Consider the following 26293-nt stretch of genomic DNA (forward strand, 5'->3'; position numbering starts at 1 on the left):
TTCCACAATAAAAAGCATATTGAAGGTCTAAATAAGCCTATATTGTACAGATTATCCACATTTGGCCCTATTAGTTTCCTTCCTCCAAACAAACAAATGAAAACAGCCAGATTGACCATTTTAACTATCAGGTTGCTCACGTGGATAAGATGCAGTCAAATAAACTGTAATTAACAAAGCTAATGGAATAAAGTTCAATTTGATAACTGAGTATGGTGGAGTTTAAAGAGTGGATTCTGTCCTAAGGGAATGAATTTGATATGTTTTTCTACAATACAGCAACTGAACACATCTTTGTGTGTGATAATCTTCAAAACATAATTTGTTGCTGCCTATTGGTCAGGTCTCCCTTGAAAAAGAGGTTTTTAATCTCAATGGGTTTTTTATCCTGGTAAAATAAAGTTTAAATAAAAAAATAATTATTTTCCTACAGGCAGGAGGTCTTAATGTTCCTTTAATCACAAAAAAAAAAAAAAAACCTAAAGATTTGAAGCTGAGTATTTAAATAATTCAGTGATTCATTCATGAAGTGGATGGATGGCATTGGAGATGGTTACCATTTACATTTTGACCATTAGATTTGACTAAAAGGAACAAATTGCACCTTTAAGCTGTTCTTAGTTTCTCTTCTCACACTTTTTAAAATTGTGTCTGTCTACAGATTGTATTTTTTGTGTACCAGTAATTCTGCTCTAATATAGATTGGCAGTAAGTCATCTAGAGGAGGAAGACTCTCAGTGTGACATTTTGTTTTGTGGGGAAAACAATCTGAGACAAAAGGAGCAAAACTTCTTTTAAAAAGTATTAAATTGAAGCTTCAGAAGCTGTCGTGTGTTGAACCATCAAGCTCATGTGTTCCCTTTTCCTGTCATGTCTAGAAACAACCCCAGTAAAGAGGCTTCATATATTTTAGAATTTCTAAGTTGGTGAGGTAGAAAACCTAAAACTGTGATGTGTGCGAGGGAAAAATACACACCAAGTGTTTTTATCGATCAACATTTCAGAGCTGCAGATGCAGCAGATCACTCATTTTTAATATAAATATATTTATAATAATATGGATGTGGGCACCAGTGACCCCCGCGACCCAGAAAGGAAGAAACGGGTAAAGATCATGGATGGATGGAAATATTTGGTCTTGAAAAAAAAAAAAGTCAGACTCAAATGTTGTGGTTTTATTCCAAGTCCCTTGATGAGTAGTAAAAAAACCTTGAAACAGATTATTCACTTCAAAATTAATAATGCATGCTCATATTTGAACTTAGCTTCTGGGTGACTTGAAAAAAATACTTAAAATTTGCTGTTGCTAAGGTAACAGGAGGAAGGGAAGGGGAAGCAATCTTTACAAAAGCTTTATATTACTAGAGGTCAACAGTGAAGGAAACATTTGCAACTTCTGCAGGTCACACTGTTGGATTTTGTCACAGTTGGTAAGAACTGCACCCAGGAATGTGTGCTGTCACAATAAGTTTGAGTAAAAGAACTGAAAGTTTATTAATTGGAAACAAAAGAGACTGCCGTGGCAGCAAAACTAATCGATGAGAACTCTGCAGAGACGAGAACAAGACATGAAGAATGCACAACGCTCAACTGAGAGGGGAATAAAAGCAGGGATTATATGGACAGGGGCTGGTGAATGGAAACACCTGGAACACAGGTGAATGTGGGCGGGGCAGGAGCTGAAGAGGAAGAACTGAAGTGGCACAGAGGAACTGAAAGCAAAAATCCTAAACCAAACCAAACATGGACCATGACAGATGGATCTATCTGGATTTGCATTGTCATGAATTAAATTCACCTGATGAGGAGAAATGACCCTTTTTTGTATTTTCTTCATAAAATGACTGCATTTTATTTTTGTGTGGTGTAAATAAACACGTGAAAGCATTAAAAATTGTTCTATTCTGTCTTTTTTTACACCTGTTTTCCACAGTAAATCTCTTGTGTGCAGTTTAAGTGAAATTTCTTGTTTTGTTTTTTTTTTTTTTCATTAAAATTTAATCCTGCTGTTGAAATTCCTATTTTTTCACTTCGAGAACGTAGAGCTCTGACCCCTGAGCACATTCATTTGCACAGTTTATACTGATGAATATGTCTGATGGACATGGCAGAGCTGTGAGCAGTAACTACAGCAAGAAAAGCCCACATTTTAATTTGTATTAAAAATAAAAAAGAGAAATGACTGCACCAAGCTCGTCACATTTTTTGCTTCACATTAACATTGTTGCACAATTATCTAAGATTTTCTGGCACCGTTTGCATACTGTGTCTTTTTAGATCATGTGTTTAAGTAAAACCAACATTATCTACTGCTCATCCTTTCCACCAACACGAACCTAAAAGAAACTGATGTTGTGGTTTTGCTTTGGACTTAACTTGAAGATGAGGAGAACAGAAGACAAATTACTAAAGAGTGCTAACAGGAAGAAGAGCCAGAAGACTGGGTAGGACCTGGGCTCCATGCTGACAGAAGACATGACATTCAGGTGATGGTGAACGCTACAGACACGCTGCAGCCACGTCCCACGTAACAACAAAAACAACCAGAGCATCATAGCATGCAGGATACGGACGCCATGACACTGTAACATTCATTCAACCTTTATTTAAACAGATTAATCCCATTGAGCCTCGGGGACTCATTTACAAGAGAGACCTGATTTTAACAGAATGATGACAACAGTGGACAAAAAAACAGCAATAGACAATCATGAAGGATGTGTGCAAAATAATTTTTTTAACAAGTGAAAATAAAATGACATTCAAAAGAAAATGTAGCAAAAAGCAGCTAGATTATAAGGCGATGTAGAAAACTATAAACAAGAACATGTCTGCGTTGGTTTTTGCCAGGAACTTAACAGATGTTTGAAGCGACTTAGAGGTCAAGGTTGAGAGCTTCAGATCTTTTCGCAAGATGATCCAGGAAACAGGAGCGGAGTAGGAGAAGGCCCTTTTGCCTAGTTCAGTCCTCACTGAGGGAACACTGCAGGTAATAATGTCCTGAGCGTGCACACTGAAGCTGCACTCACGCAGAGACATGTAGGAGGAGATGTATGAAGGCAGCAGACCAAGAAGTGATTTAAAGATGAAAATGTACCAGTGAGAGAGTCTGTGTGAAGTTAATGATGTCCAGTTAACCAGTGAATACAGGGTGCAGTGGTGGGTACGATAATCACATCCAGTTATGAATCTTAGTGCACCGTGATAGACAGTGTCCAACATCTGCAGGGTTCTTGTAGGAGCGTTCATGTAAATAATGTCACCATAATCAATGGAGGGAAGGGAAGTCACGGATACAAGGTGTTTCCTAACATTCAGAGTTAGACAGGATCTATCTCTGAAAAAGAAACACAGTTTAACTTTCAGTTTCTTTGCTAGATTTTCCACATGGAGCTTAAAAGAGAGATATGAGTCGACCAAGATACCCAGATATTTATATGAGTTGACAAACTCAATAGGGACACCATTTAAGGATAAAGTCTCTCCCTTTAACCCACAGTATACATGACAGTATGTACTCTGAAATTTACCCATTCTTTGAACTTTAGGGTGGCTGTGGCTGAGTGGTTAGAGCAGTCGTCCTCCAGTGCAAGAGTTGGAGGTTTGATTTCACTAGCAGTCACATGTTGAAGTGTCCCTGGGCAAGACACTGAACCCACATCCTCTGATGTGTGTCTCATCAGTGTATGAATGTGATCTAAAGCACGGATCATTCTTTGTAGAGATCGAGTAGAGTGATGTATGAATGGGTAATTGAGGACACAGGATGTAGTGTAAAGAGCTTTGAGTGTCTTGATAAGATAGAAAGGTGCTTTATAAGTACAGTCAAGTATCTATCAGCTTCATGTTGGTTGGGAGTCTTGATAATTCAGCTCAACCATTTGTAGTGCTAACAAAGGCTAAAAGCAGAATACAGAGGTGTGGTGGACAGCTTTGTGGCGTGGTGTGGACAGAACCACCTGCAACTCAGCATTGGACAAAGAGCTGCAGGTGGACTACAGGAAGATCACCCCCATCATCACCACCCTATCAACATCAAGAGTGCTTAGACAATAAACTGGACTGGACAGCTAACACCAACGCCCTCTACAAGAAAGGACAGAGTCACGTTTTTCTTCTGAGGAGACTCAGGTCCTTTAATGTCTGCAGGACCATGCTGCAGATGTTTTATCACTCTGTGGTCTCCAGCGTCTTCTTCTATGCTGTGGTGTGCTGGGGCAGCAGGGTGAAGAAAGATGATGCCAATAAACTTGATAAACTCATCTAGGGAGCTGGATCAGTTCTGGGAGTGGACCTGCAGTCTCTGACAGAGGTGTCTGAGCAGAGGATGCTGAAGAAACTGCTCCAGATCCTGAAGAACATGTCACACCCCCTCCATGACACCCTGGACTCTTACTGTAGCACCTTCAGTCGTGGACGGAGACCACCGAGGTGCTCCACAGAACAACACAGGAAGTCCTTCCTCCCTGTGGCTATCAAACTTTTCAACTCATCCCCCTTTCTACACACAGGACAATAAAATTAATCCTGCACCACAAAAAGCTCTTTAATGTCTCTGTCTGCACCTGACCTGGACCTACCATTCTGTGTTCGTCTGTCTCTCCTTCCTGTCCTCTCAACCAGCCGGTCAAAGCAGATGGCTGCTTGTACTGAGCCTGGTTCTGCTGGAGGTTTCTTCCTTTTAAAAGGGAGTTTTTCCTTTCCACTGTTGCCACTGTGCTTGCTCAGGATGGGAGACTGCAACGAAGCCAAGATTCAACGAGTCCGCTGGATTCCTTAGATAGAGAACTTTACTAATTGGCTTTTTATGTATGTGAATGTTTCTGTAAAGTGCCCTGAGACAACTTTGTTGTGATCTGGCGCTATATAAATAAACTGAATTGAATTGGATTTACTTAAGCTCTAAAACAGGTGTCCAGGTTAAAGACAAAAAAAAAAAAAAACACATGTTAAGGATAGAAAAAATAATTACAGATACAAAACAGGTTGAGCAGAGCAAGTAAAGACAGAAGTAGAGTGAAAAGTGTGGTCAGTTTGTCCTCCAGCAGTCTAAGCTTATAGCAGCATATCTAAGGGACAGCTCAGGAAACCTAAGCCGACCCTAACTATAGGATTTATCAAAAAGCAAAGTCTTAAGCCTAGTTTTAAAACTGGATAATGTGTCAGCCTCATGGACAGAAACTGGAAGTTGGTTTCACAAGAGAGGAGCCTGATAACTGGAAGATCTTCCTCTCATTCTGTTTTTGGAAACTCTAGGAACTGCGAGTAAACCTGCAGTCTGAGAGCAAAGTGCTCTGTTAGGAAAATATAGAACAATAATATCTGTAATATAAGGTGGAGCCAGGTTGTTGAGAGCTTTGTAGGTTATAAGTAAGATTTTGAATTCTATTCTGGATTTGACAGGGAGCCAATGGAGAGAAACTAAAACTGGAGAGTCTAAAAAAAGTTAAATCTGGTCCTCGGGACATTCCAAAAAAAAAAAAAAAAAAGCAAAACAACAAAATCATCAGGCCAGGACTCTGCGGTCTACACTCATCTCCAGGCCAGCGGTCACTCTTTCAGGGATGAAGATGTTCACATCCTGGACAGAGAGGAACGATGGTTTGAGAGAGGAGTAAAGGAGGCCATCTTTGTGAAAAGAAACCGTCCATCATTAAACAGAGGTGGAGGCCTCCGGGTTCAACTGTCCCCCTCTTACAATGCTGTGATTGCTAGTATCACTCAGCCCTCTGTGAACAGTAAACAGCCATCAGTGTGCTAATGATCCATTGTTAGGCTGATGGTCCTTCTTGAGCATGTGATCAGCTGGTTTTGGTTGTCAGCAGCAAAACTGGTTGATCCACTCTGAGAAGGTGCTATTTAAGAGACTGAGCTGAATACAGCTCCTCAGACTGAGGAAGTCTCTCGGATGAGAGACGAAACGTTTCTACATTTTTTGTTGTTTTGTTTTGCTTTGTTTTTTTTTTTTTGTTTTTTTTTTAATGTCCAGAGGACCAGATTTAACTTTTTTAGATTTTTCTACCTGAATTATTGAGCATGCATCAGGATAAAACTGGAGAGATATGATCTCTCCCACTAACTCCAGTTAAAACTCTGGCAGCAGCATTTTGGATTAAGTGAAGATGTTTTAAAGACGTATCTGGACATCCAGATTATAAACCATTGCAATAGTCCCGTCTAGACGTGACAAATGCATGAACCAGTTTTTCTGCATAATTTTTAGATAAGATGTTTCTACTTTTAGTGATATTACGCAGGTGGAAGAAGACAATTATAGTAAAGTTTTTAATGTGGGGGATTAAATTAAATTAAATTACATGTCCTGATCAAAAATAACACCAAGACTTTTAACATTAGAGCTGGAGGCCAGATTAATGTCATCTAAGGAGGGAGAAAGACTGAAATGTTTTCTTATTAATTGTTGGTATTTTTATAATCTGTTATCTTTTTATATTCTCTGCTATTTTTATATCAGGCAGCACGGTGGCGCAGTTAGTAGAGCTGCCGCCTCTCAGCGAGCAGGTGACCCTGGTTCAAATCCCGAACGGGGGCCCTTCTGGGTGGAGTTTGCATGTTCTCTCTGTGCATGCGTGGGTTTTCTCCATGCATTCCACTTTCCTCCACAGGCCAAAAATATGCATGTTAGACTGATTGGTAATTGTTCCTAGGTGTGAGTGAGAGATTGAATGTTTGTTTGTCTCGTGATGGACTCGAGACCTGTCCAGGGTGTCCCCCGCCTCTCGAACATTGATGGCTGGACATGGACACCAGTGACCCCCCACGACCCAAAAGGAAGAAGCGGGTAAAGATAATGGATGGATTTTTATAGCTTGTTTGTTCCTTTGTACTGAAACTCTGGCACAATCAATAAAGTTATCTTATCTCTTATCTAAGATTTGAGTTTCCTAAAGGACCTTTCATCTGTGAGGCTAATGTGGCTTCTTTATCAGTGCAAGCAAAAACATTCTTTGATAAACTGCTACTGTCTGTCGTCAGAAACTCACAAAGCCCAGCTTAACAGCACTTCGGCGAGCGTTTACAGACGGAGATGTAAAATCTATCAGATCTGAGCTCTTGGGTTGACAGGAGCATTTTTGTTCAAGTAATGGCTTTGTCAGTCAGAGGTGTACGAGCGATGAATCAGCTTCAGACACACAATCTTTATTTCAACGTTAACACAGGGAGTGACTGTAAGGATGTTACTTTTCTGTGGCCCGGTGTGTCTGTTTCCCTCGTGCTTCCCTCATTAGTTTCCATTGTTGCCACCTGTGTCTCGTCCCAGCTGTTTGTCATCATGTCTCGTCTTCTCCCAGTATTTAAGCAGTCCTATTTTGTCTTGTCCTTTGTCGGGTCGTTCTTCGTTGGGTACGCTTCCTTGGGTCTCCTGAGTCTCTCTTTGTCTTCCTGGTTCCTCGAGTTCCCCGTGTCTCCTGAGTTCCCCGTGCCACCTTCCTTGTTTATGTAAGTTTTGCTGCCCCGTCAGCTTATTTATTTTGTACTTTTTATTTATCATTAAAAACTTATTTTTGTATATCTGCCGAGTTGAGTCCCTGTTCTGCACTCTGGGTTCACTCCGACCTCAAACCCTAACAGTGACGGCACACGTGCTGATGAGCATCGTGTGGAAAAGGCTTGTGGGACACAACCAGTGACTCCTTATAGAGGGTGTTAGCATCTTCTGAAGCATGAGTCACGGTGTGAAGCTTTCTACTGATGGGGTCGTATTGCTGCACAGTAAATGGTTGGTAACTAGAGCCATTGGCAATCCTGTTTACTGTTGTTTCCTTGGTTGATGGCCTGGAGGTTCACTGCCTGTTGTGCTGGTTTGGATGATGAAACACCAATTTACAAGTCATCTCAAAGCACAATACCAGTTTAAAACATAAACCCCTTTCAGTTACACAATTCAATTATAATACACTACAGTCTGAATCATTATACCATGAGGCCAATTAGTTAATAATTGTCTGAATACAAATAAATTCAATTGAGATCTATTTGTGGGTTGCCTCCCACAGACCAAATTGGTAACTAAATGGTCTCTAGAGAGTGAATGGCTGTTTGTCTCATGTGTCTCTGTTATGGACTGGAAACCTGTCCAGGATGTCCCCCACCTCTCACACAGTGACTGCTGGATATGGGCATCAGTGACCCCCGCGATACAAAAAAGAAGCAGGTAAAAATAATGGATGATGGATGTATTTTTAAAATGACTATAACCTATTAAGTTCAGAGAGTTCAGAGTTTCTCTATTTGTCATTCGCACCACATGTGGTACATGTGGTGGAACGAAATTATGTACACAGGGTCCCAGTTACATCCAACAATGAAATGTAAAAGAAAAACAGTAATAAGATCTAAGATGTGAACTAAGAAAAACATTAACTAAAAATACGCTAAGCACTACTAGCATAAAAACATTACGCCGAACAGCAGCACGTTGATCAAAATCAAGAAAGTTTTATACCAAAATAAACTGAAGAAAAATATTTCTGAAACACAGATGTGGTACCTGATGTTCTGTTGCTTTGTTCTTGAAAATTAGGCGTTTAGATTAAACTGATGCAAGGAAGAAGAAAAAAAGAAAAAGAAAAGGCCACGTCCAAATACAGATAAACTCAGTAAAAACAGGAAGCAGAAAGAATGTATCATAAGTGCTTTGCTTTTTTATCAGTTTTATTTACCAATCTCCACTCCACTGACATTTATCAAACTTTAAATTACACACAAAAACTACACTTAGTTTTACAGCGGGGTGACTAAAGCCAAATTTCTGTAGAGTGACAATCCTGGTATGCATGAGAAACTGTATTTCTGTTATAAATATTGTAAATTATTAGTCACGTTTAGACATTTGGATGATATTTGAAGGATTTTACTCAATACAGATGTTGAAGAGCTCCTACTGCAATATGTGACATGACATCTTTGGATTTAAGTGTTGCTGTTAACAGAAGAAAATAAACTTAATCCATGTAATCTGATGTACAAGTAATTCATCTCTGATAATCCAACGGTTAAGCCACAGAGGGGGATGGCACTTTTTGTCCTTTACCTTCTCATTCTGCAGGTCACTTTCTAATGAAGCATTTTAGATTTGTTTTATTTTTACATGGCTTGCCGTATCTTTTCTAGACTCTTCTCGATGTTGTCGATGACTTCGACAGCAGATTGTGGGATCCTGGTTCCTGGACCAAAGATGGCAGACACACCACTGTGATACAGGAACTCATAGTCCTGCAGGCACACACAGGCAGGACACATGTCAGATTTATGAATCTTACCAACACACACACAGTCATAAATTTACACTCAGAGGGAGCATCGATTCTAAACCTACAGAAACCACAGAACGCCAGCAGTTCTTAATGTAGAGGAACAAAGGTGCAGTGGATCTATACGAGTGTTTTACTGTCATACTGAGCTCATCACAAACTGCTTCTTCGTTTACAACAGTAAGATCACATTTAATGAGTTTTTGTTAAACTAGACAAGTTTTTATTGCTTCAGATATTCAAGCAGGCTCATAGGAGACCTGTTACTGAATTTTGTCTTTGCCAAAAGAAAACGTTGCGTGAAAGTCAGATACTGTGAGCTCTTCAGATGTGTTAGTTTGTATTCTTCTTCATTTCCACTTCAAATCCATTCCTGCTTGGACTGATGTTAAATTGTTATAACAATCAACGCAGTTAAAAGTATCTAAAGTGACTGCATTTATCACAAAGAATACAAAAATCATGATGTGAATGGAAGAGCTATTGTCAAAGTCCTTCCAAAGTTCAATACGGAGATAATCGAATCTACTGATTATTAAAAACCACGTCAGGCACTATTAACAAAAACAATACTAAAGCAAATGGCAGATCTAGTTGAAGTCGTTAGATACTGGTCTATCTGTCCCTTTTATAAGATGTCTTCTCGAAGTTACCTGTGGTGGGATGACACCTCCACATATAACGAGGATGTCTGGCCTGTTGAGCTTCCGTAGTTCTTTGATGAGCTCTGGGACCAGGGTCCTGTGTCCGGCAGCGAGCGTGCTGACTCCAACGCAGTGAACATCTGCGTCGACCGCCTGCTGAGCAACTTCCACTGGAGTCTGTGACCGAACATCAACCAGGACAGAGGAAAGAGAGCAGCGTGCAATAAGGTTTTACAATCAAGAACCAAAAGAGAGCAACCTCATGGACTTCGACAAGTCTTATCTAACATTCTGATGTATTTGAATCTTCTGATCACAAGAAACTCTCATTTTCACCTGTGTTAGAAAAACGTATCCTCCTTTCACTCACTGTAAATATATAAATAACTGACACATCCCTAGGAGGTAGGCATGAAGCTAAACTCAGAAAGTAAACAACTCATTACCTTTGTGGTTAACCTAATTCAAGATGGCTGCCACATCTAACTGAGCTTGGCCAACACAAAAACGACTATAACTCAAGTCGCTTTTGCAGAGTTCAAGCTACTTTTGGTGTGGTTGTAGCTGAGAGTCATCCTAAAAACATACTCCAAGCGCTAACAGACACAAGCTTTAGAAATATTGTATGAAGGTGTGCATAACGTTCACGAGGTTCGGCCAAAACGACTGGAACTATTTTTCCTGCCTGAGATGATCTTATTTTAAAACTGTCATGAAAGGCAGCAAGCCATAAGAAAACAAAGAAAAGAATGCTGCGCCTGTAATTTGACATCATGCTTTATTTCTCACGTGTGAATTCAAAGTGTGAGCAGCTACTACAGAGATGACAGGACGTACTGTGTAACAGCGCGTACATGATGTCTAACAGTTTGAAACACTGACCTGAAACAGCGGTCCGATGTCTACATCAAAACCCAGATCTGCAAAGCCTGTGGCGATGACTTTGGCTCCTCTGTCATGGCCGTCCTGTCCCATCTTTGCCACCAGCAGTCGAGGGTTCCTGCCCTCGTGTTTTTTGAAATCTGCAACTCTGTAAGGTTTCAAGAGGATTAAAAGAAACAAAACGTAACTCGTCAAGCAACCAGTATGAAGGTCGTGCAGTGAACTGTGGTTATCTTCTACCTTTTGTTGACCAGGGTGATCTCATCATGTTCTCCAAACTCACTGCGATAGGCGCCGCTCACCATCCTGGTGCTGGCCTTGTGCTCACCAAACACTTTCTTCATGGCGTCAGTGATTTCACCAACAGAGCATCTACACAAAGGAGCAGAACGCACATTCCTAAACCTATTTTTTTTACAATGTACTGAATTTGTTTATTGTTTTTTGGCACAACTGCGTTAATCTAACCAATTAGGAAAAGAGTTCAGGATAAAAAATTCTCCACTAACTGTACGGAGCATTGCAGGATCTTGCTTTATGTGATAAGATTGGATATTTTACAAGTCATAACATCCTTAATTAAGAACGACATCATCTGATGTATGTTAAAACTAATTCCCACAGATATCAGGGAGGGGGGTTCAAACTGTGATGGGAGGTTTGGACCTGGCTCGTGCTGCCTCCACAGCCAAGGCTAGAAGGTTGCCCTCTTTGGTCTGAGCACACTTCTCTATAGCTGCCAGGCACCTCTTGGCTGCTTCACGATCCCGACTCTCCTTCACCTAAAGGAATTGTACAAGTAAGCAAACACATCCTGCTGTCACTTTGTTCTGTTATTAAAAATGCAAAAAAAAAATCAATAAAAACACCTTGTTTTTAAACAATATATATCTATCCTGCTGTGAAAAAAGTCTGTTTGACGCCAAGATGATGCTAGTTTCAAGTTTTTTTTTCATGTTTGTGCAAACGGAAGATGTATTTTTGATATAAGAGTTTCTGCAAAAGTTATCTCTGTAATCCTCCAGAATTTTTCTTGAGTAAAATTGTACGCAGCTGATTTGGGGTACTTTCAAGCCAACTGACCTTACTCAGTTTGTCGATCTGTTTCTGGCGTACAGCAGTGTTATCGATGGCGAGAACCTCCACAGTCTCCTCCTTCTCCAGACGGTACTTGTTCACCCCAACGATGACCTCCGACCCTGAAAACAAAAAGCAGAAAATTATATTTGGACTGCAAAAATTACATGGACACAAGCATCAAAGCAGACAAAGGCAAAGAAAAGAAGAACAAGTCATCGTTCCAACAGTTCTTCACAAACAGGATTTTTGTTGTGATTTAAAAATAAAAATCAATATAAAATCTGAGCACACTTCAGTTTTCTCTGGTTTTTTTCAAGAAGTATAATAAACTAAAACAACAATAAATGTTATAGCTGTCAGGACTAATTGGGACCTCTAAGTTTGACTCATTTCATCTGTTTTGAACTAAAGCAGTCAAGTTTTTTATTGCTTACCACCAAAAAACAAAAGTGGACAATTATGTTTGTGTCCATCGTGCAACGTCTTCAGTGGATTTAACTATAAGAAAACTATCACGCTCTAAAATAAACAAAAACTGAGGGAAAAATAAAAAATGATGTGACAAGAGCTACCCCAGAAAGCCAGTGAATAATGTGAGCGGGAATCAGAGCAAATGTACAGAGATTATGTTAATTAGATTTTTTTTCTGCTCTATAGCAGCTAATTTTGGTTTTATTCAGAAATTTTTACAAAGTAAAAAAAAGAAGTTTTCTTCAATTCCCCTCATTATAGCTAAATGCTCCCATTCAGTCTTATCGAGCCTTATAACAAAACCATTCTACAGTGATTTCAGACCAATACAATGTGTAATTAGCTTTACTTTGTCGTTGCTCTCAATTTTCCCAGGAAGCCAGAAAATTGAGGTCTTAAAATCTCATTATTGTACCAGCCATCAACAACCATGTGTTTCCCTGAAAAGTTTTCTGTTTAAAATGTGCTCACAAAGCTCGATCACGAATAACCAAAAAGTGCTGAAAGTAGCCATTTACTCAGATTGTAATAATCTCTAAGAAGATTGAAGATGATCTCCACACCACTGGTCAAAAGACACCCCTGATGTGAGGCAACTTTTTTCCTGCAGGGTCTTTTTGTTTTCTGATACTGATAAAAAGAAAGAAAGCAAACGGCCTTGCAGCTCAGTCTGTCAGTACTGTGATGGTGTAGTCCTCAGTCTGTGAGTCTGAGCCCAGGTTATGTCACAAAGGGCATCCGGAGTCAAACAATTACAAAATCTTACGAGTTTCCTCGCTGTGGCGACCCCGGCAGAAAGGAGCAGCCGAACCAACAACGAACTGTGAGGATTGTGTTCCCTTGTGTTTGTCTCCCTCTTGTGTTCATTCCTGCTCCTCAATTATTTTCCCTTCTGTAATCAGCTCTTACCTGTTGTCCTTCCCAGGTGTTGTCATTTGTCTGTCACTAACATCCCTATTTAAGTTGGAGTCTCTGTGTTCCTTGTTGTCTGGACATAATCCTGTTAGGCTCCATGTCTTTCTTCCATGTCCCCCCGCGTATAATGTACCGTATTTTCCGCTGTACACGTTGCTCCGCCTTATAAGTTGCATCAGTCCAAATATGTCTAAAAAAGTGTAAAAATCCATAAATATGTCGCTTTGCCGTATACGTCGCATCTATTATGTCACTGCTGATGTGTCACGTTTGTTACACGTCACCGCTGACAACCCAGAAATGTGGGCCGAACCTGGAAATGTGGGCTAGTGTTGTGCCAAAAATTGATGGGCTGCCAAATGGCAGCTGCAGGAGCGTGCACGGGAGGACTTTAACAAGAATTTAACAAGATTAACACTTAAAAACAATTATTTGTCCACTTGAAATTATAGTACAGGTGTGTCTCAATCTAATGTTTGCTTAATAAAAGACTTTACCGGTGAAATCAGCTGTATTTCAAACGTATTAGGTGCCTCGGTGCTCCGGGAGCGCGCAGAAGGAGAAAAAAAATAAGGAGGAACGTTGTCCGTTTCTTCGAAATTTAACAAGAAAAGCACCTAAAACAATTATATGTTTGCTTGAAATGATAGCTAAGGTGTGTCTCAGTTGAACTTTTACTTAATAAATGCACTTTAATGGTCAATATAGCGGCATTTGCCAGGGCGGTGCAGCTGGTTTGACTTGTTCCAAGCAGTGATCAGAACAAAGGTGGGGGGGGCTATGGCAGGCTGATTGTGTCATTAATAGCTGGTGAAGATTCTCAGTCATCCAGGACATGGTAAATTCAAAAAAGTTCAAGACAAATACAATAAAGTATAAAGTACAATAAATAAAGTCCAGTTGTTTTTGTCTTGAACTTTCTTGAATTTTCATTATAGACACATTTACGTATTACATGATACAACTGTATGCCACATAGCTACTACTACTACTCTGCTGCCATCTAGTGGCTGAAAGTGGTATTGTTCAATTATTTTTTTCAGTCAGAATGAATGAAAACAGTCATATCTCAGCCAAAAATTGGATTATAAATATGGGAAAAAAATTCATAAATATGTCACTTCGGCCTATAAGTCGCAGGGTGTGTAAATTATGCAAAAAAACGCGACTTATAAGGCAAAAAATTCAGTAAGTTTTATTGCCCCATCAGCCTTTTGTTTTTGTTAACAAATGCTTTCTTTTGTAAGACTCAGCATCTCCATGGTATGCCTGCATTTGTGTTCAACACTAAACCACCAGATCGCAACACAAATGGTCTTGTATAAAATATTTCAGAAATTTGTCACCAGAAATGTTTGCTTTAACTAGCTAGTCAAACAGAACCCCACCGTGTGTTTTAAGTGGCAGCAGTCAAGTTTCACGCTCTCCTAATGCAACATGAACTCCATCTGTCCGTTCACCTTGATACATGTATGAAAAGCTTCAAAGCAGAGGTGGTGAAGCATTGAGACAATATATTTCTGCAGTACCTGAGTCAATGCGAGCCTGTCTTCGTGCAGCACATTCCTCGATTCGAAGTTTTGGAATGCCCTCTGCCACAGCTCTGGCCATGCCTCCCATCTCTTCGATTTCTTCAATGAACTATAAAAAGCAAACATTGGTGAATTAGTTACTACAAAGTAAAGAATAAACTTTTAATAAATTGCTCTGGTTAGTTGGAAGAGCTTGTTCGTCCTCATGACAAACCTTCAGAGCTGCATTATAAACATCGTTAGTTAGAGCTTCCATCATGTGCGAGCCCCCCCAGGGATCAGCCACTTTGGGGATGCCCGACTCTTCTTGGATGATAATCTGGGTGTTCCTGGCGATGCGGGCACTCTTCACAGTTGGTAACCCCAGAGCTTCATCAAAGGAGTTTGTATGTAGCGACTGGGTGCCCCCAAACACAGCAGCCATGGCTTCAATCACCGTACGGATCACATTGTTGTACGGATCCTACAGGAAGAGGAGGCACACAGCAAAGTTGTAGGACTAATTACACCTCATCTGGGCAATTTGTTTAAAAAAATCTGTTCAAAATCTAAATTTAAAAACAAGCAAACAAGCAAAAAGTCTGTTTTGGATTTACTTGCTCTGTGAGAGACCAGCCTGAAGTCTGGCAGTGGGTGCGCAGGAGGAGAGACTTGGCATTCTTGGGCTGGAAGTTTTGTTTCAGCAGAGTGGCCCACAACCTCCTGGCTGCTCTCAGCTTGGCTATTTCCATGTAGAAATTCATCCCTATGCCCCAGAAAAAGGACAATCTGACAGAAAAGAGAGATGATGTTAACATTAAAATAATGAACGATGCAACAAAGTCCATGCTCAATAATACAGGAATACAATCCAACATTTTTCAGTCAGGTCATCTGGACAGTTTCTTTTTTTGTGCTGAAACGTTTGGCCTTCGATCTGGAAGGCTTCATCAGACAAGGAAACACAACACAAAACTGATTCTTCCAGAAGGAGGAGGGGGCGTACCAAAGACACCATCTTAGCACCAATATAACTGGTTTGTTCTACTTTAGAGTAAGCTGTTGGGGGAAGAATCAGTTTTGTGTTGTGTGTTTCTTTGACTGATGAAGCCTTCCGGATTGAAGGCGAAACGTTTCAGCACAAAAAAAGAAACTGTCCAGATGACCTGACTGTAAAATGTTGGAATGAATGATGCACTTCACCACTTGCTCTTGCCGAGATCAGACGTTTCTTCCTTCCCCTCCCTCTCTGCTTTGCTTTGCTGCTCTGTCTGTCTGTGAAACTGCTTGAGCCTCTCTTGCATTTCTTCTGAACCATAATTATGGACTTGTTTTGATCAGTTGGTCCCTCAACACAATTGATAAAATTTCTTGGAAGAGAAGACAGGCTTTAGGCGATCCGATTTGCCCTGTTGGCACGCACGCAGCTGGATATCTCATCAACTTGAGAAAAAAGAATAACCTTCACATCAATGTGAAGAAGACAAAGGAGATGATTGTGGACTTCAGAAGGAACAAAAACATCTACACCCCCTTGAACATAAGAGGATCTGCAGTGGAAGTGGTCTCCAGCTACAAGTACTTGGGTGTACACATGAATGACAACCTCAGCTGGAGCAACAACACCACCAGCCTGATCAAGAAAGCTCATCAGAGACTCTACTTCCTCAGACGGCTGAGGCGAGCTGGTCTGGGAAGCTCAGTCCTCACCTCCTTCTACAGGTGTGCAGTGGAGAGCATCCTGTGCTCCAGCATCAACGTGTGACATGGAGGCTGCACAGATGCAGAAAGAAAAGCTTTGCAGAGAGTGGTGAAGGCTGCACAGAAGACTGTCGGAGTCAGTCTCCCCACCATCACAGACATCTACACCTCCAGATGCAGGAAGAGGGCCACCTGCATCATGAAGGACCCCACTCACCCAGCACACACACTTTTTGCCCCACTCCCCTCAGGAAGGAGGTTGAGGAGCATTAAGTGTAGAACCACTAGACTGAGGAACAGCTTCTATCCTGAGGCTGTTAGACTCATGAATCTCTAACTAGAATAATCACTGTGAAAAAAATCACATCATGTGGCTGCTGATCTGTTTCATGTTGCTGCTGATCTGTTTCATGTTGATGTGTTCATGCGTGCTCATCTGCTCACACAGACTCATGCTCATGTTCTTGCTGATGTTTGACGTAATGTTTATATGCTATTAGTGCTTAGTGTATATTTAGTTGATGTTTTTCTTAGTTCATATCTTAGATGTTATTACTGTTTATCTTTTACATTTTATTGTTGGATGTAACTGAGACTCTGTATACATAATTTCGCTCCACCACATGTATCACATGAGGTGCGAATGACAATAAGGAATCTCTGACTCTGACTGACTCTTACTTGAAGACTTGATGATGTGTCTATCTCTGCTGCCATCTGTGGATTTTAAGGACGCATATTTAATTGGATTTACAATAACTGGTTCCTGCTTTTTGGATTCGTCTGGTTGCTGGTTTTATCAACAATCAAGGAAGTAGTTGGCAGCAAATTTGGACCCGATCACGCTGCTTGCCTTTATGATGGCTTGATTCGTGCCTCGAGTACCCAGACTCAAATGCTTTGGGCAGAATGGATCAGATCTCGGGGATTTTTACTCAGGCACGTTCCATTGGTGTGGCCATGTAATTTAGACATTTTGGAACCGAGGGGACCAACACAGACAGATGTCTGTCACAGGTAGATGTCATTAAGTTCTGCCTGTCCCCAAAACAACTGTGTGTTTATCTGAATTTGGCTCCCTTGGCTGGCCTTGAAGGCCAGCTTATCTGAATTTGCCTGGAGAACATGTGATCTGATGCTCACCACCCCCTCCCTGAGGAATTCCCAACTGATAACCAGATGAAACCAGATGAATAAATATTGTGTTATCATTTCAGGACTCTTTGATTCTCATAGACGTTATTCTTGACCATTCCCCAACATCCCTCAAGAATGTTTACAGATCTCACCAGAGGACACTGGCTGATTATTATATCCTTATCAGAATTCTTACAGTGCCCTCGAGAGCATCTATGGACATGCTCACCGCTCTTGTCGTCTCCCCCGTCTGCAGAATGTCTACGTCACTATGTGCTTGTTTGTGCGAGGTGTTTTTTTAATATCAGAGTTTTTTCTTCTCGGGCAGGAAAAAAAAGTCTGATAGGAATTTTTTTCGCCTCCAATTCCTACATGTGTCCAGTTTCACTACTTTTTGTCTGTCTAAACAGATCTCACTTGTAAATGAGTCTTCTAGGCTCAATGTGACTTATCTGTCTAAATAAAGGTTGAATGAATGAAAAAAATGAAAGATACATCTGCCGCTAAAAAGTGAAATGTGTTCAGCTCAAAGTGCTAACATGGATTGCATTTATCATCTAGGGTCTCACAATCAGATGGTAAGAAGTCAAAAACGGCTATCTCTGCTATTATTAATTTTAATGTGATTTTCTCAAGATCATAAGTTGTTTTTTTTTATCTCAAGATAACCAAACTAGGGTGCCAACGCATAAACATTAAAACATACTAATTTATTTGTTTGTTATTCTCCATTTCCTACCACAGATTTTTAAAACCTAAACAAAAATGACATCAAAACATGCAGCTCCATTGAATATAGTGTGCTATGACGTTTGGTGGTGGTACACTGTGCGTCACAGACGAGATTAGAAAAAAACTGCAACACATTTCAACAAAATACGACTAGACTTTGGCCAAACGAATGAGAAAACCCACTCTGGAGCTCTACTGGACAGTCATAATATTAGAGAACATCATTCAAAGTTTAAACAGGTCACATGACTAAACTGGCCTTTCAATATATTGAACAGCTTTAATGAGATATACACAACTGCAGGTTAAGTTCCATGATTTATGAAAACTTTACCACAGAACTAAATTTCGAGCGGTCTGAACTTTCCATTTGTAAAACAAACTCTTCCTATTTTCACAATCTGTACACACCCTTTTGATATTCTTATTCAGTTTGTACACTGCAGTGTAGATAATGTGAAAACACTGAGTACTGAGTTTATAAAGATAACTACCAGCAACCCAGTCTACATTTTTCCAGTGGGTATACTGCGGTAAAGTTAGTTTTACGTTGGACACCATTGAAGCCACAGAGTGCAAATGTCCAATGTCCAACATAAAACCAACTTTACCGTGGTCGGTCTGTATGCTGTACTTAGAAACCAAAGTACACTGGGTAGTACAATGTAATCGTCAATTTATTTTGATTTTTAAGCATTTTTGAACATTTCCAAATTTCTCTGATGCTTATATTTGAATAAATGAACAACAAACTTTGTACAACAGTTGACTTTGTATTAAAAACAAGTTATATAATTTATAAAACAGTATCAAAGCAAAACACGTTCAAGTATTAAGTAGTAAGTACAGAAGTGTTAATTATACAATTAATTCGCTGGATAAGTGAATGTAATAAACAAGTACTGCATACTGATAGATTGTTACAGAAGCATTTAACTGAAGCTTAACGTATCAGTAACACGTGGCTAATGATGTCATGTATCATTGGACACTAAGTGGGTATACTGAAATTATTAAGCTTTTCTAGTGGGTATACTCCGTACGCCGGCGTATCACATAGACTACACCACTGTAGTAACCCAGTACCTAAAGAAAGGCATAAAATCTCCCTAAGCTACACTTCAGTCAAAGATAAACAGGAATGTCTTCTTGAAATATTCCTTTTAACGTCTTTTGAAATGGACCATTATTCTCTGCTGGCTGTCACAGTGTCAGGAAATCCCATCATATAATGTTTGACATCATTGTAAAGCTTGGGGATTCCCCTAAAGCTGCAGTTCCCAATGACATCACTCCAATGAAAATCCAGTGTTCAGATCAACACTTGTGAACAAAACTAGTGTGTTGCCAGGCCAGGTGATCAACGGTAAACACCAACAAACTACATGTCGTTATGAAGCTTCTGACATGGAGAAAAGAGAAGATCTCTCTTTAAAGTCATGAAGAAGAAAGTGAAGCTCTGGGCTGGACCTTAAAGATGTCCATAAGAGTTAAATGTACCTGAAACGCGCGCGTTACACGGATGAATGAAACAGAAAGAGAGAGGGAACAAAGAAAAGGTGGCAAACACACGGGAGCTTCTTAAGGTACAAAGCAGGACAGGGCTGGTTTGATTTCCATTGATTCAAACATCTGCCTTCCACAGCCGCTGAGGGGACTAATCACATCGCTTGAGAAGCCACCCAGCTTCTGCTTTTGTGATCTTTGAGAAGCAATCTCCTTTTTTTTAACCATTGATTGTGGGTTTGCTGATGAGCAGCGCTACGTGAAGCACTGAACACCTCCTACTTGTTGATGAGCATCACCTGTTTAGAGTTGACGAACTCTTGACTTTATTAAAAGACATTCAATCAGTTTAAGAAAGCAGGAATGCACATTTGAATCAGTGAGCTCCACACAGCACACATGCCCTCTGGTGGCAGCTCCTTGCAAATCTACACTCTCGCACTTTCATTTACAAATCACATCCTCAGCCTGCTGCCTCCTTATCTAAATTATATGATGTCACAAACACCGTCCAGTCACAGCCTGGACAATTTAGAAATCATCATTTCAGACTGTTCTTGTTGAGTTTTGTTCAAATCTGCCCCCTTTAAACCACTGACAGAATGTTTTATGTTACAATGTTGCTTATTATATGTTACAGGTCTCTTGTAAATGAAAGTGCCTGTCTCAGTGAGATTACCTGTTTCAATAAAAGTAAAAAAATATACAAATTATTTCACCATCAGTGGTTCACACATGTACCAAAATTGGACCATTCCATTGAACCTTTTTTCTCAGTGAGTGTATAAATCCATTAAAATGAGCGTAATTAGTACCTTGGAGCAAACTCGTCAATGGTTAAGCCTGCTTTCAGACCAGTCCGGCAGTACTCCAGGCCATTAGCAATGGTGTAAGCTACCTCTAGGATGGCATCGGCTCCGGCCTCCTGAAGATGGTAGCCACTGATGGATATGGAGTTAAACTTGGGCATGTGCTATGAACAGTCATAGCGGCACAAGAAAACACTTATTACTAATAATCTTGTGTAAAACTACAAAAACAGTGTCTGATTAAAACTTGTTTTCGGTCACCAATTACCTCCCATCCCTTGTGTTACTCACCTTGGAGGTGTACGCAAAAATGTCAGCAATGGCGTGCATAGAAGGTTCCGGCGGGAAGATATACGTATTGCGGACCATGAACTCCTTTAAAATATCATTCTGAATTGTGCCCGTTAGTTTTTCTTTAGGCACCCCCTGCTCCTCTCCGGTCACGATAAACATGGCCAGCACTGGGATAACGGCTCCGTTCATTGTCATTGACACGGACATCTTCTCCAGGGGGATTCCATCAAACAGCATCTTCATGTCCTCCACCGTGTCGATAGCGACTCCAGCCATGCCGACGTCCCCGTGGACTCTGGGGTTGTCCGAGTCATACCCGCGGTGTGTCGGGAGGTCAAAAGCTACAGAGAGACCCTGCTGACCAGCTGAAGTGGAAAAACAACAACAAAAGTATTTAATTACTGTTTAAAGACAGGAAAAGAAAACAAAAGAGGTGAAAGGTAGTTTAATGAGAACTGTATAACGAAACAATTGTCGACTTTGCCTCACAAAAACATACCAAACAGTTGATTTTTTAATTCCTGGTTATATCCGCTGTTGGTTTGAATAATTTGTTTGGCTTTTTCAGCGATACTCTCTCTGTTCTGATGAAATAATGCTTTGAGTTCTGAGCAACTGCTTCTTATATGCTATACCTCTAATTAACTTGCTGGTTTTAAATGAGTTAAATGAAGAAGTAGAAATAATATTACAAACTTGTACAACAAAACTCTTTTTGGTTAATAAGACTGTTATATTGGAATTAGGCCTGTCACGATAACAAATTTTTACTGGGCGATTAATTGTCTCAGAAATTATTGCGATAAACGATAATATTGTTTGAAATTTGACAATAATTGGTAATTATTGTGAAATTTAAGAAGAAATGTTTTCTATCTTATTTTGTTTTGTGTGTAGTACCTTTTTTCAACCACCGGATGGCAGTATAAGACTGTTTGAACCAAAGGATGGATAGTGAGGGAGTGAGCAGCGTGTCTCTTTAAGAAAAATGTGAGGGAGGTGCTTTTGAGCTTTGACAAAACAGAGGGTCGGCCTGTTAGCTTAGCTCATAGCTTAGCTTCTCAGCTTAGCTGCTTTTAACGATCCAAAAACATGATTTTGGATCGTTAAAACAGATTTTAAAGAGAAAGGGAGGGTGAAGTGAAGAGCACCGGAGTCGAGCCGTGTCCAGTAGAAAGAGACACAAAGAAAGGATAAAGTCAATAAATGAAAATGAGGTTGATAATTTTCATTCATCATGCGATTTATTGATTGTTTATTGTGACAGGCTTAATTGGAATCTAAAAATATAATAATTTTACTTGATTGCTAATTTTGTATGTGAATATGTTCTAACTAAAGATCTCACATTGATGAAAGGATGCATATCACCTGCCATGTTTCATACTAAAATTTTAAACTAACATCATCTTATATGGAGAAATGACTGAATTGTAACTGTTTTAGTCAAACCATGAAAATATTATATAACACATTGTTTTTTATTCTACTAGTGCTTAGTGTATTTTTTGTTTAACGTTTTTCTTAGTTCATATCTTAGATCCTATTACTGTTTTTCGTTTACATTTTAATACTTTTGTTGGATGTAACTGGGACCCTGTGTACACAATTTCGTTCTACCATGTGGTGTGTACGACAAACAAAGAACCTTGAATCCTTGAATATTGCCAAAATTTCACGCTCTAAGTATGTGTGTTGTGATTGACTCTCAGACACTAGCACACCAAAAAAATCTTATCTTATCTTATAAAAATTGATTTTAAGCCATTAATTTTATAAATATTTAATTTTTTTGTTCATCTTTCGGCTGCTCCCTTCTTCAGGGGTCGCCACAGCGAGCGCACTCGCATTAAGGGTTGGCAGTTGTTTTTACATTCCTGACACAACCACTCTTTTGTAAATGTAATGTGGAAAATATTGTAAAAAAATGTGAATCTAGAAAAAAAATGTATGAAGGCCTAAATATTTCCTGATCAATTCAAAAAATCCTAACAGCAATAATTGAACAAGTAACCAACTTCACACACTCTAAATTAAGTGTTTTATCAGCAAACGACACAAATATATGTACCTTTAATGTTATCTTTATAGAACTTGTTGCTCTCCTCCACGGTGCTGAAACCAGCATACTGTCTGATGGTCCATGGTCTGTAGGTGTACATGGTGGGATAGGGCCCTCTGGTGTAGGGGAACACTCCAGGCAGTTCATCAGCGTTTCCTTCTGAGTCTGCCTTAGTGTATACTGGCTTGATGTTGATTCCCTCAGGTGTGCGCCAGATGAGATCGTCTGGGTTCTTTCCCTTCAGCTGTTTCTGAGCCAGGCTGGCCCACTCAGGATGCAGTCCGACCTGGTCCTGACGTGATACTGAAGTATGAATTTGAGCATAATGTGCGAAGGGTGAAGAGGCAGAAGCTGCAGCCAGGCGGCCGGCAGCCAGCGCTGCCCTGTGTGCTGTCAGCATGCTCCCTCTTGGTTCACTCACACACACACATGGATAATCTGCAGGAAAAGATAAGAGGTTGTGAAAAAATAAACAGGTGAAGTGGAAAGTGTTTTTTTCTATATCTGAGTGTGAATTTTCCTATCATTAGCAAATCATCTCATGAACCAGTGGATGAGTATTCTCAGAAAGTAATCACTGAATGAGCATCTACAACTGATTATTTTTTGGAGACAATCAGATTCAAGATGGCTGCTACAGCTAAGCTGCATCAATAAACACATAAATGGCTATAAAACAGCCAGTTTTACATATATTGAGCTCAAATTTGCTGTGGTAGTAGCTGAGATTTTTTAAAACTTTGATACTAACTGTTGGAGCCAACACTGTCTGTTAGCAAAATATCTCATGAACCACTTGACATGTTAATGATTCAACTATGATTTGTCTTTATTAAAACAATCTCAGTTTCAATGACAAACTGAAAGTTAGTGCATCTGTGAACATTTTATGTTGAACTTTGCTCTTGCAGATGTGCAGAAATCTTCCAAAATAAGAAGAATGCAAAACAGGCAGCAGTATAAAGTTAACCGTTTTTGTTTTATGTTTCCAGTGCATGCGGAGCTGCCTGATTATTGATTATATGCCTGATTATATTGACTATAGATGCACATTAATGAAAACAAGCTTAAATTCTAATAAAAACTGTTTAGAGTTGTCATGTTTATGGAAAACTACTTGTAGCTTCTAAAATAAGATGCTAAACAGCAGTCAATAGATCAATCTTGCACTGTTTGATGCGAGTTTATTAGCTGCTTATGTGAGAAAGTACATTTTAAATGTGACGTTAGCTAACGTTAGCGTAGCACGCTTATAAACATTACAAATGCTACGCTGGCTAGCATAGCATATTTGTGACCAATACACACAAGCAAAGACATGTAAAAATATGACACCGTTTATTAAACCCCACAGGTATGTGATGAACAAATGACATCTCAAGCGAGTGAAAACTTGCGATGTTTCTGTGAACTTTATTTTGTTTTTAAGTCAAATGTTAGCATAAGGCTAACATTTACTAGCGCAACTAACAGCGCGTGCTACTAATGGTAAAAGTTGAATTCATCTGCATTAGCTGGAGAAGCAAAAGCGGAGTTGGCTGCATAAACATGTTTGCAGGCGGTCATTATGTTACATAGGACATATTATTAAGCATTACGTGGTACTTTCTGACCTTGTGTTTTATGTAGTTTGTTGTGCTCGGCCACGTCCAATGAAATTTCACAACACTGAGGTCAACCCACACTAGGCACACTCCATTTGTATTCCGGGCGACAAGGCGGTTAACCGGGTGGGCTTGATTATCAGCCAAGACACAGGACCTTCGTAAACAAAACAGTTTGTTTCGCGGTCAGGTACCAAATGTGATGAAGTCAGTTAATATGATGAATTATGACACTTTGTTAAACAGTAGGTGATTTGTCTCCGTGTCACATTAAATTTATCTGCTGTTTAACGTTACCATCGCTCTGACAGTTCGTACTAATTTAAAGTGTCGCCTCCTTTTACCTACAAACCCTTCGTTATTTTGTTGAGAGGCGGTGTTACCGGCTTCTCCCGCTTGTAATCACTTTGACCCGGCGCCTTCTCCAGATAGATTAAAAGGAACGCGCCCACTAATCTGGGCAGCCCCTGCGCATTCTATGCTAGCGAGACGAGAATTACTGCCGCCATTTTGAGAAGTTGTAGCAACTTCGTAGCGATTTTACTACTGTCAGAATGGCAGCAGACCATCGGAGTAAAAAAGCTAAACTCGCCTTTGGAGCCCAATGTTTTGCTATTAATTGTTTTAATTATCGGAACCAGCACTTCAAAGAACGAGGCATTACGTTTCATCTGTGAGTATTAAGCCATTTTATTAAATAAATAATTGGAAACGTTATATTTCAAGTCTCACCTGTCCAGTATGCAAATGCACCAGAAAATAGTTTATAAATCAAAACATATATGCTCAAGCAATCACTTGTAATCTATCACAATGTTGTAATACTGAAGTAAATTTATACTTTATAGAAACAAGAGTAATTAAGTAGAGCTATCAGTTTATTTAGTTTCTGCGCTTTATTTAGTCCAGATTCAAACGGGACAGATGTGTGCTGACAGGTGGGCACAGAAAACATTCACAGCTGTAATTACTGTCAATAACACCTGTCCTGCATTACAAAATTACAGTATTGCGGATGTATTTATGTAATTTGGTGTGTCTTTATCACATGATGGTAAAACAAGTTTGCAGCCTGCACCTAGATTAGATTATTAAATAGCATCAGCCCCAAATTGTCAAGTAAATTTACACGTGTTTCAGTACATTTTTATATTATCAGATTCCCAAACCAACATAATGATGTGTTTAAACTTACATGACTGTATAAATAGCTCTTAAAGATAAATGTAAAACTTAAATGACAAATAAATACAGTATTTGTTTTACTGTAAATTAAATTATTTCGATTTTTGTTTTGTTTTGTTTTTGTTTTAGCCACAGTGAAATTACCCATAGTCAATGGTAGAAGAGTTCTAGTTAGACTAAGCAGATTATACATTTGTTTATTCGAGTAAGGTTTATTCTGGGCGCCTTAATGTGTGGCTTCAACACGTAAACATTATGAAATGATGTCCTGATGCTGCTCATTAATCCAGGTGTATAAATCTAACAAAGTTAAGCCAGGTCCTCTTTTATCCAAAAGACTTCTTCAGTCTGAAGCACTGAAATGTTGATGCACCTCTTTACAAGATGGCGGACAAAAAAATTCTCGCCAGCCACCAGTGGCTAATGAGTAGCCAATCACCGGCAAGCCTCAAACACTTTGACCTATGACACCGGAAATTAAAGTT

At 39.7% G+C, this 26293-nt stretch overlaps 1 protein-coding gene across 1 annotated transcript; it reads right to left on the bottom strand.

Annotated features, from left to right (window-relative positions):
• Positions 1 to 8667: 8667 nt before the first annotated feature.
• On the bottom strand, positions 8668 to 24717 carry mmut (methylmalonyl CoA mutase). Its single transcript, XM_037685326.1, has 13 exons — positions 24633 to 24717; positions 23029 to 23457; positions 20955 to 21322; positions 20670 to 20827; positions 15396 to 15567; positions 15014 to 15262; positions 14797 to 14908; positions 11885 to 12000; positions 11468 to 11583; positions 11042 to 11173; positions 10802 to 10949; positions 9929 to 10096; positions 8668 to 9237 (listed from the first exon to the last, which is right to left on the bottom strand). The coding sequence occupies exons 2-13, from the start codon at positions 23417 to 23419 to the stop codon at positions 9109 to 9111; spliced, it is 2259 nt and encodes a 752-aa protein (XP_037541254.1). The 5' UTR covers positions 23420 to 23457; positions 24633 to 24717; the 3' UTR covers positions 8668 to 9108.
• Positions 24718 to 26293: the final 1576 nt, after the last annotated feature.

This window comes from Nematolebias whitei, chromosome 12 (genome assembly GCF_014905685.2).
Source record: "Nematolebias whitei isolate Nwh7 chromosome 12, NemWhi1, whole genome shotgun sequence".
Taxonomy (NCBI): Eukaryota; Metazoa; Chordata; class Actinopteri; order Cyprinodontiformes; family Rivulidae; genus Nematolebias; species Nematolebias whitei.